Raw genomic sequence first — 14,455 nt, forward strand, 5'->3', positions numbered from 1 at the left:
TGACATCTGAAGTGTTCTGGTTTCCGTTTGTAGTCCAAGCAGTAGTGACTAATCACGTTAGAGCAGGCTTTAGTTGAATGCATGTAAGAAATCCAGGTGGACAGCAAAAGACAGGGAATGCATTTGTTGCAATGCAATCTCGGAACCTATCGGCTATCATCTGACAATGATTTAGCTTTTCATTGCTTTGAAATTAGCTTGTAAACTGGCCAATTGTGAAACAATCCGTTCATACCTGTCGTATCTCAACTCCAACTCCGATCTCGCATCTCAAGTTGCTAATTGGGCTGCAAACAATGAGCAGTGCACAGAAAAGGGAGTCTTGGCTTACTTCACCTGAACCCCAGAAATATAGCCCGTTGCCCCCAGAGGCTTATCCGTCGTCAGACAGATAGCCAATGTGTTCCGAAATTGGCTATTTAGTTATGATGGTTCAGGTTAGGTTAAGGGGCTTGAAAATGTATTGTCAATGAGTGTCCTCAAAAACATAAAAGTCCAACCTGGTTTGTTGGGGATTAGTCCAGGTGAATTTGGTTTGGACTGGGTTTATCTGGAGTAACGAGGCAACGTGTCCTCCTACTTCCTGGCTGGAAGACAGTTTTTTGTTTGACCCATCCACCTCCCCAGTCACCTCGCCCAGTCGGTCTTTATACTTTCTGGTTCATGATTACGTGGATTACATACGGATTGATTCTGTGGGATATCTACGAGTTACAGACCATTAATATGCATAGATAAAGGGTTCACATGGGTTGGTGTTGGTGATCCCGGGTTAAACAGTAGCATTAACAGTATGTTAAAGTGTGTTACAGTCCATGTGTGTGTCCATGTTGTCGAACAGAGCTTCTCTTGTGGTTGTAAACAAACCCTCATGATAACAGTGGGTTGTCTGATTGGTCAACTGGCTAATTGACTGTTGGTTCTTCATAATCAGCAACGACACTGAAGAGACAATTAAAGTAGACCATGTGAGCGGCTGGAGAAGTGTGAGTGTGTGTGTGTCCGTGTGTTTCAGTAATATATTCAGGTCTTTGTTTGTCAAAAGGTTGTTGAGGCAACAATTAAAACAAAATGGGCAGAGCTGAGAGATTTATTTTTAGACCGTAATCTGAAACAAGCTATAAAACACGTGCTATTTTTTGTTCATTTTAATCTCGTTAACTGCGTCTTTAAGGTCCCCTCCAGACATCTTTCAGATAATATAAAAGAAATCTGCTTTAAATAATAGTTTGTATCTCATATGTTTTTCCACAACAAAAGTTCAATTAACTAGTAAACAAATATCTAACAATTGCATCTACTCCTTTATTGAAACATTTAAGAAAACATTTCAAAAACTTTCATATTAAAAACATTTAAATAAATTTATTTTAAGATAATTTTATAGCACAACAAAGTAAACGTCCTTTGAGATACACTATTTTATTTATTTTATTTTTGTCATTACAGTATTTGTGCAATACACACTACTCACATGATATCCACAAATACACCAAAACTACCTCACGGCTAAATATCACATGAATATCAGAATGATGAGCCAATTTATGATGACAAGCATGGAGGATATTTAAGTCATTTAGAGAATTTAACAGTTCTAGAGAGATAGAAAGTGACCGACTGACCTGGCCCTGTCTGAACCGAGGACTCGCCACGTGGCATCACTGTCACCACCGCCATCCTACTGTCCAGAGCCGAGCAGAAGGAGCCCATCATCAGCAGAAACCACAGCAACTTCCTCCTGCTTTCATCCGCATACTGCTCAGCACAGCTCTCAGTCCCTCTGAGTGCTGCGGACTCTCTCTCGCTCCCTCTCTCTTCATGCACAGGGGTCTCTCTTCTTTATAAGCAAGAGGTTGCAGACAGGAAAGGAGGGTCAGTGTATGTGTGTGTGTGTGTGTGTGTGTGTGTGTGTGTGTGTGTGTGTGTGTGTGTGTGTGTGTGTGTGTGTGTGTAGCAGCAGGATTTTACACCACTTGCACCAGGACACGTGCAGTTTACAGATTACAATTTAAAGATAGCGGCGTAGGTTTACCATTGAAATTCATGGTAATTTTGGTTCTTGACTTAATTCAGGATTAAACCAAAGCAGACTCTCCTTTCTAGTCAACAATTGATTTTGCTGACTGAAGTGAAACGTTTTAACAATTTCATAAGCTGTAGCTAGCTGGTTAACGTTAGCGCCATTAATTGGTTGAAAACGCCATCTGTTGCTGACATTTTATTTATATATTTTTTTATTGGATCATAAATATGCAGCTGATGGCATGATATCATGCTAACAGACTGAGGCAAAAAGTCATCATCCTCACCAGTTGACAGACTGAGAAGCTCGGCGTGCTCTCACACCTAAACCCAGTGGCACACGCGCAGAATGCATTTATTCATTATTCAAATTGCAAAACGTTTATTCACAAATATGAATACAGAAAAACATTGCTGTGGTGTTTCGTCTTAGGGCCCATATAGCTTTTTTAGTTTTTTTCTCATCCTTTCTCAATTAGTCCCAATAAAGAGAGAACGTATGCAGTTGCATACGTTGCATACAGAAAAAGTCTCTGAACTTTTCAGAAAGGCCCTGCTAGTGCTTTTCAGATGGCTATGCAGATGATCCGCAATGCAAATGTTGCATAGTTTAGAAAATCTAACATTACCCCGTACAGCCTTAAAAGCAGTCGATTTTTTACAGCAACACACACACATGTACATGTGTCGGGTTCGAGTGGGTGTGTGTCGGATTAGAGAGAGAGAGACGAGTGTCTTCAGTTGTGTGGATTTTGTTGCAGGGCATAGCTGTTGTGTTGTGTGAATGGCATTATTGTGCACGATATTAGCCTTGGTGGTGTGTGTGCAAAGCCTGTATGGCCTAGTTGGTTGCCTTTTACATTACATTACATTACAGTCATTTAGCAGACGCTTTTATCCAAAGCGACTTACAATAAGTGCATTCAACATTGGTAATCAAAAGAACTACTAGTCACCAGAAGTCATAAGTACATTTCCTTTTCCAAACAAGCATCTAAGAGCATGAAGCAGAGCATAACTCAGAGCCAAAGTACAGTGCAGAAACAAGAAAAACAGTTAGTGCTATAAGTAATACGAATACAATAAGTGCAACAAGCTAGTATGAATACAATAAGTGCTAAGTGGAAGGCTCAGGGTAGCACTTCCTGAAGAGGTGGGTTTTCAGCCTGCCCCAAAAGATGGGCAGCGACTCTGCTGTCCTGATGTCAGTGGGAAGTTCATTCCACCACTGTGGGGCCAGGACAGAAAACAGCCGTGACCGGGTCGATCGGCCGCCAGGACCTCTGAGGGACGGGGCAACCAATCGCCCCGAGGCAGCAGAGCGAAGTGGTCGGGCGGGGGTGTAAGGCTTGACCATGGCCTGGAGATACGAAGGAGCTGTTCCTTTCACTGCCCTGTAGGCTAGCACCAGAGTCTTAAACTGGATGCGAGCTCTTACAGGGAGCCAGTGTAGAGAACGGAGAAAGGAAGTTGTGTGGGAGAACTTGGGGCGATTGAACACCACAAGTGTGTGAACAACACACGCCTTGGCTTGCATCCATGAAATCTTGTAGACCTACATTGTGTATTAAGTCTGGGTGAGCATAATAAGACTGGAGCGCTAAGAGGGACCCCACGATTGCCACCGGGTATTTCGCACACTGACACCAAGTCTTTTTAATTTTAAAGCCACCCTAGAGGGCACTTTATAATGTTTTCTCTGCTGCTGGAGAAGTAACATAGCGGTTTAAATCCAGTTTAATGGCCATTTTGGGGATCTATTAATGGAATGTATTCATATGTTTTCATTAGTTTATAATCCCCTGAAACTAAATGAAGCATCGCGTTAGTTCAATCACAGCCCACTCTCACCTCAAGGCGGTCTATTTGAATATGACTCCCTCGTCACTGATCCTTGCTACACCAATGCTGCTACAGACTGTGCTGCTGGCAAAGCTTTGCCCCTTCCTCCACCATTTTTTATAGTATTCAAAGTCTTGCTTTGGGCTCACCCCTGTATACCCGAGGGGTTTATGCATGGTGCTCCCTGTTTTGGCTTGGCTAGCTGCTTGGCTAATCCAGGGAGCATTTTAAGAGCGCAGCAGCGTATCTTTATTTCCATTTGTTGCAATAAATGGATAGAAATCTATGACGAGAGTGTTCCTGACTGAAAATTGTGTTTTCATTAGCTTAGAATGAGTCCCTCATATCTATATAGCTGGAGCTGGTCCTCTTTGTGGAGTCTGCCATGTTGCACCGCCATGTTGCACCGCCATGTTTCTACAGTGGCCCAGAATGAAAAACCCGAACACTCGTTTTTACATTACCTGAAGGCCACCGTAGTTCTCCAACGTTGTAAAACTGCGGTAATGTGAACCTGCAACCACACCGCTAGATCATCAGTAATAACAGTGAGCAGTTACAGCAAACATTTTTACTTCTGTCATTCAAGTTTTTATTCATTTTCATGCTTAGAAATGAAACACGTTGGAGTTTGTGGCTTCCCACCGCTCCGAAACAGTGACGATGATTAAAATGCAGAGAACTAATTTCCCCCCACAGAGATTTAATCTAATTCAACAAAACACAGATGTGAGTATGAGAGTAACAACACCAAAACACAAAAAGACGTTATTAATAATAACAAGAAAATAATGCATTTTTGTCTCAAAACCTAGACAAACAAAACCTCATCTAATAGATACTGCTGGAGGGAAGACAGTCATATGTTTTTGGAATTTGGATGAATTGATTTCCAGCATATGGTATCTTATGCCAAACCCATTTTAAAGAGTTTAGGTGGTGTGCAGTATTTTAAACAGCATCAATCTCACATTGTCATATCTAGTCTAATTATTCTGGATCATTAATCCAGAGTAGAACCAGACCCGTCTGCAAAAATCCCAAATATGACTTATTTCAAGTCATTCCATGAAATATTTCTCATTAAAGTCAAACTTATTTGTTCTTAACTATCTTACTGCCCTCTATAGCATTTTCACTTCCTCCTTCAGTGTTTGGATCCGTTAATCATCGGTGTTTTGTAGCCCCTCAGTTGTTCCAAGAAGCCAGGGTTAGGGGACGAGGCGGCCCGAGCCGATTTGACCAATGAGAGGGCGGCGTCAAAGGACTGGCCTTCACATGACATCAGGTAGCCAATGACAACTGCCGGTGCCCGCGAGACACCGGCGTTGCAGTGGACTAACACCGCTCCTTTCTGAGAGACAAACAGGAGGAAATATTGATATTTGAGCTGAATTGATTTTAGCCACTTGGGGGAAGAAGAACACGTATATGTACATACCAACAATATGATCTTCTTATAAAGTTGTTATGCCAAACTTGCAAACAGTTGCCTATTAACACATCCAGCAGGCACAGATCAGCATGATCATCCAATTGAAGTAGTGAATAGTCCAATATTCACTCTCTTTTAGCTTTGTTCTTGGTCTCCACCCACGCCTGAGGGAAATGTCTGTCTCTTTAGCTGCTTTATGCTCCAGTGCGTTCGTTCACCAGCTGTTCTCTAACTGTGTCTGACTGCATGAACATGATTTGCAGGGACGCTATCTGTACATTAGAGGGCTCTACAAACCAACAGAACAGAGATGACTTCAGGCTGTTGAGCTTTACACCACAACAGGCTCCATCACTGATGTGCTGTTTAGTTAATGGATAGCTTGTTTGTTTGTGTCCATTATCCTCTCTATTACAGGCTCTATTTTCCTTCTCATGGAAGGTTTTCACCACAGCTGTGCCCCAGATTTCAGGCTGAGCCTCGCATCAGGTCTGTGCTTACTGCAGCTGGTATCAACCTTCTCATCTGACCACTGAGAGAACGGAAAACATGAGCTTTACTCAAAATGTCACCATCAAGACAGACGAGTTTGTATTTTTTCTTCTCACCAAAAACAAACAAATAGCTGGACCACAAAATTTTGTGAATTTTGAGGAGAGCATGTGTACAAGTCTGGACATTCAGGTAAAACTAGACCGGAATATGTTAATTGTGTTCAATTTGGACTCATTTAAAAATTAGGGTTAGCACCATAACAATAACAATGGGTCAAAATTAGAAAATGTGAGTACAAACAGGTAGAAATTTTAAAATCTGATTGGGTTAAGAGCTGACAGGTACAAACCGTACTTGAAAGTAAAATTCAACTAAAACATTGTGGTATAGTAGACCAAAATTTGGTCAAAAACCCAAATACTTTGTTAGTATAACTTTCCTGAATGTCCAGGTTTTGGCCCAACTGTTTGGGCTTTAAAGAGCCCAAACCTTTCAAAATATACCCAAAAATGTCAAGACATGATACAAAACCTTGGATTCAAAAAAATAGAATTTACTTCAGGCACATCTGAATATTTTAACATATATATTATAATGCTTGAACATTTTAGAACATTTTTCACCAGGGTCGTAATGCTGCAAAAAGCCTTTTAGCATACTCCACCACTTTATGAATCTGTACTACAGTCATGAACTCAGTCACATGATGCTGTCATTGTCATTGCAGTGGCAATTATGTGAAGGTTATTATCAGCCAAATGGCCTGCTGGGTAATCTGACCCTGCATTTCAATGTAAAAGCATCAGTTTGATTATCAGGGCTGGAATTACTACATACACACACTTAACAATATCATAATGAAAACACACACACACTTCGCGTAATCATACACCCCAAAGGACTTCCTAATGACTTGCTGTGTGTGTGTTTGTGTGTGTGTGTGTGTGTGTGTGTGTGTGTGTGTGTGTGTGTGTGTGTGTGTGTGTGTGTGTGGTGTCATGTTAAGGTGAGCCGCAGGCTTCGCTGCTAAAAGCTTGTATGACACTGAGATCTGATCTGTGTGCAGTTTAATAAATCATGAACAAAACTAAACATCTATTATTCACAACAGGAGAGAGGAGAGGAGATGTCGAAACATGTGTCACATGTCAACCCTCATTTTAAGACCCTTACATTTGTCTCCTTACTCCCATAATCCCTTTACTTGACCTTATGGGATTGTTTCCTGTCGTTGGACTTGTTCCGGTCATTCGGTTTCACCTGAGCTACAGCAGCTCTCACCTCCCCTATTTATTTAGTTTCCAGTATCTTTAAAATTCCTGTTTCTTCTTATTTGTGTGAGCAACAATATTAAAGCCGATCAGTTTGTCTTTTCTTTAATGATGATCGTCCACCTTAAAGTGAAACATGTGACGGCAACATATGGGATCAGCTTGGAGAAGGGAACATTTTTAGAAACAGAGACATGGGTGTTTGATTCTTCTGCAGAGCGAGACATCCCTTACTGTGTGCGCAGAAAAGATCTTTGAAGAGGACTCACGTTCAGCTGATTTGTCAACTATTTGTTGATTTCTAAAAGTCAGTTTTGATAAGTGTTTGATGGTTTCAATCTATGCATTAAAACATTTTTAAAGAATAGTCACTCCTTTATATCGCTCTTTGTGTTTGAGGACTGTGGGTAAATGAATGGATTGTTTAATGAATTCGTAGTAATGAGAGTGTTACCTCGCTACGAGCCTGCTCGATGAAGTCACAACACTCCTGGATGTGAAGCAGCACATCAGCGTCGGGATGATCCAGAATACTGACGGTTTTATAGATGAACAGGTCAGGAAACACATTCTCCACCCCGAAGGCCACATTCAGGATGTGAGACACCTGATGAGGAAGAGGAGGAGGAGGAGGTAGTAACTTTATCTTGATGAAGATCTCTTTTAGGAGTAATGATGATGTACAGCCATAAAATAATGTTTTCACTCTGTTTAGTAAGAGGCTTTAATGTTGTCACTTCTACTTAATAGCAACAGCTCTGCTGTGCCTTTTAAACTGACCGAAGAGAAAGGTCGTCCTGTAAACTTTACTGACCCTCACTGAGCAGAATACGTCATCGTTTTGTAAAAGCTCAGTTTATCTCGTACACACTGGAATACCAAGACGACGTTTTGAGGAATGCACACTCTGAAGATCCGTTTGTAAACGGGGGGGGGGGGGGGGGGGGGGACAGAAACTGAGAGAAAAAGATGTGTTTTCAAATTTACTTTTTGTCATAAATTAGGCAAACAGAAAAAGCTATAAATTGGCATTTCACAGGTAAAATATATGTTCTAGGGCTGTTTTGTAGAAAAAAAAATCATTTGAAATTGCTTTAGTTGTTGCTGTTTTTTCTTTATTCCTTCTCTCATGAGGGATAAACATAATTAGAATTTTTGCCACCAGGATTCCCATCATGCTTTGGGTGATCTCACCTTATGTTTTTTCAGAGTGCCAAAGTCATGTGCAGCATCTTGAGAACCTACACACACACACACACACACACACACACACACACACACACACACACACACACACATACAATAAAGTTAACAAAGTTAGTTATTGTTCAGGGTTTGTCGTTGTTTAGCACAAGACGCTGTCCAGGGTGCTGAATCAAGTTTTTGTGTCTACTGCAGGTCAAAGGGTCATTTATGTTCCACCTGTGAACCAGTGAACCCTGTTGGGTCACCTCTCCCTCTGTCCTCCCCCACGCCTGGGCTCATGTTACCCTCTACTCTGAGCCGGGGCGGTTGTCAGTGTTGGTGGACTGAAGGTGACTCCCAGGACAGGGCAAGGCGGGAGGGAGCGGACCCATCCACTGAGTGGAGACGCTACTCGGTGGGTCATGCTGCTTTATAGACAAACCCATTGAGCTTGGAAGTAGACAAGTCGCCATAACTGCAGTGGCACCTCGCTTGTAAACATCCATATAACACTGTAAATGTATTTGTTCAATTACTAAGTGCCTTTGCTAACAATTGTTTCCAACATAGAGTTTACAAATGCCACCAAAATCAATTTTACGTTCATAAATGTCCATTAACTCTTCACGCTGTTTAATACCGAGCTCACCAGAGGGGGCCAGCCAGTGTTTATTTTGCTAGCTTGGTGCTCTCTTACATTTCTGGACCAAAATCCATTTTTGCAATATCGTATGTTTCCAATATTTATTGAATTATTATTTACTTCTGATTACAATGCAAGCAATCATTATTTTAAACATAAGCTTGCAGGTAATACATTTAATTAGCCACACACATCCTTGCTCTGGAGGTCTAACAGAATCTGTAAATGAATGTAGTTTTATTACAAAGCCTGTGTCACATAAAACATAAATCAGCTGAAGATAGTATTTCTGACACTGAGGAACAACTTTACATTAATTGTCAAGCTTCAAAAGCAAGAAGGAGAGGAGCTACCTGTGGTGCAAAGTGAATCATCAACTAAAAAGGTTTATGAGTTTGTTTTTGTTATATTTTATCTTTGGTTTAGTTCATACTGATGTTCATACTTTTTTCCTCAGTTGGTTATCTAGTTAGTAAAATGAAAGACTCAAATTTGGGATTGTTTCGCATTGTTGGTCTTGATTGTTGTTGGAATTATTGTAATGATTTAGACAACAAGAATAACTGGACTAAGTGCGATCCAGACTAGACAAGTTTAACTGAACGTGGAGCTGAGACATCACAGAAACATGTCTCACATCCACCGCTTCGTCCAAACTTGCCCTTTTAATCTGTTTCCTCACATTTTTCACACAAATGTAATCAGAAATGACTGAAGGTGGACATTAGGATGGAAGTCCATCTCTGTTTGTTCTCACAGAGTTTGGGGGGTTGCCTAGTGACAGAACTCTACTAGTGGTCAACACAGGGGTGACAGTGGTCCACTGTGTTGTCCAGCCGGTCGTTATGTGTCACGTTCACTCACCCAGCAGCAGGTAGGGCTTGACGATGCCGACCTGCAGGTCCCAGGATGTGTCAGGGACGTATCCCAGCATCTTCTCTGGAGGGGCGGGGTCTTCAACCACGGTGATCGTAGAGCCCTTCCAGGTCTCAATGATGCGACGGCCGCTCAGTGATGTCACGCGGGTGCACTGCTTCCTCAGCCGCGTTCGAGAGAAACTCTGGATCTCCTCAGTCAGGGACTGCATGACTAGACCAGACCAGGTTGAACTGAACTGAACTGGAGTGAACCTGAAACGACACATGAAATGAAGTTAGTCTTAGTTGTTAACATGCTAACATTTGCTAATTAGCACTAAACACAAAATACAGCTGAGGATGAAGGAAAGTGTTAACTTATCCAGTTTAAAATCAACATTTTTAACTGTCTAGCACTAGGAAGTTTACATTTGTGGTTTTAAACAAACAGCTAATTGATGGATTGTCATAAAATTGTATTCAAACATTCATGCTCCCCTTAGGATGAATTGTAATAATTTTGGACTTTGGACTGGACAGAATTTTCATCCAGCACCATCATCATGTTAAAAGTTGAATCTGTAAAATACCTTAGTTCGTGACTAAACACAAGTTTGTGTTTAGTGCTAATTAGCTAATGTTAGCATGCTAACATGCTTAACTAAGATGGTGAACATCGTAAACACAGCTAGAACAATACTATTAGCAGAGAAATTAGTCTATATATGAGATATTTTGTGTATATTAAAAAAAAACCTGTTTCTTCAGATGCTCAGCGTCGGTCCGTTGTGGTTCAGAATGGCACTGGTTCACTTTCTAGTCCAGTTTAAACACCAGAAACCAGAGCAGAGTGGTGATCCAGTTTAGTTTCCAGAAAAGGAACACACTTCTTCCGTCATCACATTTGGTTCAGTAAGACCTCATGTCTGGTCCAGGTTCCTACTGCTGACTAAACCTGGTCCACTTAAGACCAGGTCCAGAACAAAGCCAGTCTTACTAGTTGTAGTCCTGTAGTTGGTCTGTCCGAGTTTAGCTGTGAACTGGATAGACTCTGCTGGAGGTGAGACTGAACCGCTGCAGTGTAACATGAAACCTGTTGCCTGTCTGTCTGTCACTAGTGACAGTGACACAGCTATCAAGTACATAACTAATACCACAGACCTTCACCAAACTCAATTCAATTCAAATTTATTTTATATACATGAAAAAAAAACTACATGGCACATTTTGGTGGTGGTCTCTTTGATGTCATTTGGGGAAAAAAGCTCATAAACACACCAAACAAAACTACAAATTCATGAAACCTATTTTTAACATAATGGCACTATACAATATTAATAATCATCACATCAGGATAAAAAAGTAAAAATATGAATGGGTGTAACGGTGGAGGATGTTGTTTCCAGTGTGGTCCACAAGAGAGAGCCACATCCCTGCTTTTATGAGCTGCGAGACTTTAAGTCTGCAGAAACTGTGGTTTGGAATTTTGTTTCAATTAAAAAAAATAGTAAATGATTTAATAGAAACAATGACTTTAATGAACCTATTTCCATTCATTATAATATGTGTATTTGTGTTGCACTTATCAAAACCAACAGTCCTCCTGTAATCCAACAATGTCTCATTTTGAAAACACGCACACATGCTAGTGTGAGCAAAACACTACGCAACGGAACAAGTCATTCCAAAGTGACTACTTTCGTATCACTTTCACACCAGAACCTGCTTTGCTTCAGTCAAACTCTTTTCATGCATTTGCCTGTTCAGCTCAGTTTGTGCTGGTGTGAAAGCTTCCATGAAGAATATACAATCCGGCCGAGACCCCCTGCAAAGAAGGGTCTCTGCCCGCTTCAAAGTGGACTCTGGTGATGTTTGTGATGAGTGTGAAGATGTTCTCTAACACAGCCTATTAAAAAGGGCAAAGAAGGTGGCAAAAGAGGTGTACCGAGCTTGTGTCCTACTGTATTTTCACAGTCTCCCAATCAAAAGTGAGTGTCATTTTTGCCTTCAGACATTGTCTCCACTCATTTTCCACATCAGCTTATGTTTTGGGAGTGAACTAAAAGGGCACTCAAGTGTGCAGACCTTCGCCAGGGGCAATCCGCTTTAAAATGTAATGGCTTCTTCCCTGGCCCGTGCTTCTCCCCTCCACCAAGTTTCATAAAAATCGGACCAGCACTTTTTCCGTAATCCTGATGACAAACCAGACCGAAAACATAACAAAAGCTACAGCACTCAAGGTTTTTTTTACAAACAAAGGTCTCGCAGCTTTAACAGTAAAAACAGATACAGAATGTGAATATCCCAATGCCTTGTTTTATTTTTGCGTCTCAGCTCACCAGACCTCTGCAGCCCGTGCCTCACCTCTGCTGCAGGCTAGAGGCTCCAGGCTACACTAGCAGCTACTAACATAACACACCTGAATCAGTGGAGCAGCATTGTGTGTAATGGATGCATCAAGTTTTGACAAGAAGAATGTGTGAAATAAACCATCTTGAGTCCAACAGGAGTACAATGCTAAATCTGTGAAGTGCTCTTTTGTAGTAATGCACCAATGAACTCCAGCACTGTTTCACATTTTATTGTATTTTTTGTGGTAACTTACAGGCAACACTGATGCCAGCTAATGTGTTAACAGAAAATTACTGCAATTTCAAAAAATACAGATATAGAAAGAAAAGATATAAACGAAGTGACAGTAAATGACGTCTGCACAATATCCATAATGCTCTGCAAATTACAGTAACTAACTGTAAAGATGTTGTGTGGTGGGTTTATAAGGCATTTTGTGGTGTTTAAGTGTAATAATTACAGAAAGCATTGCACCCTCAGATCAAATTTAACTTTAGTTCCACCATAAAGCTCTGTCACAAAATCAGTTATTGTTATTGTAAGTTACTTTCATCCTTTTGCAATATTGCATGCGTGTGCATGTGCGTGTGCGTGTGCGTGTGCGTGTGCGTGTGCGTGTGCGTGTGTGTGTGTGTGTGTGTGTGTGTGTGTGTACACAGCTGCAGTGTTATTTGTGTTGGAAAAGATTCTGGTAGTTTCCAAGAATATTTCTACATACAGGGGGAGAGAGAAACAGTTTTCTGGCTAAACAACTGCCACAACACACACACACACACACACACACACACACACACACACACACACACATACACATACACACAACAGGAGGGAAAGAGAGAGAGAGAGAGAGAGAGAGAGAGAGAGAGAGAGAGAGAGAGAGAGAGAGAGAGAGGTCAGGTTTCTACAGAAGTTTGTTTTGGATCTCACAAAGAGAAGAGAAAAGGAAAGGAAAGGAAACAAGGAGAAAGGAGATAAGAGGAGAAGGTTTTTGATTGCATTGGAATGTGTGTGTGTGTGTGTGTGTGTGTGTGTGTGTGTGTGTGTGTGTGTGTGTGTGTGTGTGTGTGTGTGTGTGCTCCGCTGATAAGATTTTTCCTGCCAATTGCGAGCAGCTTTTACGTCACTAACTGACTGGCAGTGATTAATTCATGAGAACCGAGAGAACAAAAACTTAAAGAAGGAAAGAAATAGAAGGAGAGAGAGAGAGAAAGAGATGAGGAAAGAAGGAAGGATGGAAGGGAAAGTGCTGACTCAGTCCTCTGCATGTTGATCCATGAGTCAGAAAACCCAGAGACCCTGTGTGTGTGTGTGTGTGTGTGTGTGTGTGTGTGTGTGTGTGTGTGTGTGTGTGTGTGTGTGTGTGTGTGTGTGTGTTGGCTGTAACTTGACCCTAACATGGGAAGCTCCTCCAACATCTGACAACCATTACTGCTATCACACACACACACACACACACACACACACACACACACACACACTGCAGTTTGCTGCGTCATACTCAGCTTTAATGGACCAATAACCGAGCTGTTAATGCAACAAGCCTGCTGGGGTCAAAAGTCACCACCAGTTGGTGAACCAGTCAGCCAGATTCAGATTCAGATCACAATGAGACTGAGACAGAATGTACAATACAGTCAAATCAAATGAAAACAATTCCTCCACTTTAAAATCAAATATGAAACCAAAGTGCAAGTGACCAACTAAAAGACTCTAAAGTGCATTCTATACTGATGCCTTGAGGAATAAATTAGTTCTTATATCGACTTCTTTTGGTTTTATTTTGTAGTCTCTTTCCCCGTGTCAGGTCGCTGCGTCTGAAATTGGAGTGAAGGGGATGGGTACTATCATGTAAAGTTATTTCCATTTTTGTAGGATGAGTTTGGTGTACAGACTAGTGGCTGCAGCCTGGTTTGTTCCTGTTAGGGCATGTTTCCAAACACACAGATGAGACCAAAAGACAGAACACTCTAACATACGTGTATAAGACATTCAAATCCGACAGTTTACGTTTAAAATGGTTACGTTTGTGTGAAAATTATACATTCTCTGCTGCAATTTACTGATTTTTGAAGTGGCAAAGTGACAATTTACATTATTTCCTTGTTGATTATTTCGTGGCAGGCTGTGCCATTTTGTTTTCTTCTAAAAAACAACTACCGTCTCTTTAGTTTTTTAGTTTTCTTGAAGTTTAAATCCAAGAAATTGTCCATGCACAACTGTGCAAAAGTCTCTTCCTTAAAAGCACCAAGAGAAGCCCGATTAAAGTAAGGGAGCCCACTACAGATTTTCTTCATTTTCAGACTGGTTTTGTGGATTTGGAGCTCGTCACGGTTAAACATTGTGTAATGAT

General features: G+C 41.2%; 1 protein-coding gene across 1 annotated transcript; it reads right to left on the reverse strand.

Moving 5' to 3' along the window:
• Positions 1 to 4,495: 4,495 nt before the first annotated feature.
• Positions 4,496 to 10,015, reverse strand: LOC137890633 (dual specificity protein phosphatase 19-like). The gene is made up of 4 exons (XM_068734802.1): positions 9,761 to 10,015; positions 8,263 to 8,309; positions 7,523 to 7,675; positions 4,496 to 5,221 (listed from the first exon to the last, which is right to left on the reverse strand). Exons 1-4 carry the CDS (start codon positions 9,981 to 9,983, stop codon positions 5,015 to 5,017), a joined length of 630 nt encoding a protein of 209 aa, XP_068590903.1. The 5' UTR covers positions 9,984 to 10,015; the 3' UTR covers positions 4,496 to 5,014.
• Positions 10,016 to 14,455: the final 4,440 nt, after the last annotated feature.

The sequence above is a fragment of the Cebidichthys violaceus genome, unplaced genomic scaffold, assembly GCF_023349555.1.
Source record: "Cebidichthys violaceus isolate CVI_PGR_0920_01 unplaced genomic scaffold, fCebVio1.0.p SCAF_11, whole genome shotgun sequence".
NCBI classification, from domain to species: domain Eukaryota; kingdom Metazoa; phylum Chordata; class Actinopteri; order Perciformes; family Stichaeidae; genus Cebidichthys; species Cebidichthys violaceus.

Coding starts and splice junctions, on each gene's coding strand:
- LOC137890633 (XM_068734802.1), bottom strand. CDS start 9,983: ATGCAGTCCCTGACTGAGGAGATCCAGAGTTTCTCTCGAACGCGGCTG. Junction 7,676..8,262: donor GCACTCTGAAAAAACATAAG/GTGAGATCACCC, acceptor CTTCCTCATCAG/GTGTCTCACATCCTGAATGT. Junction 5,222..7,522: donor TCGAGCAGGCTCGTAGCGAG/GTAACACTCTCA, acceptor TTTGTCTCTCAG/AAAGGAGCGGTGTTAGTCCA.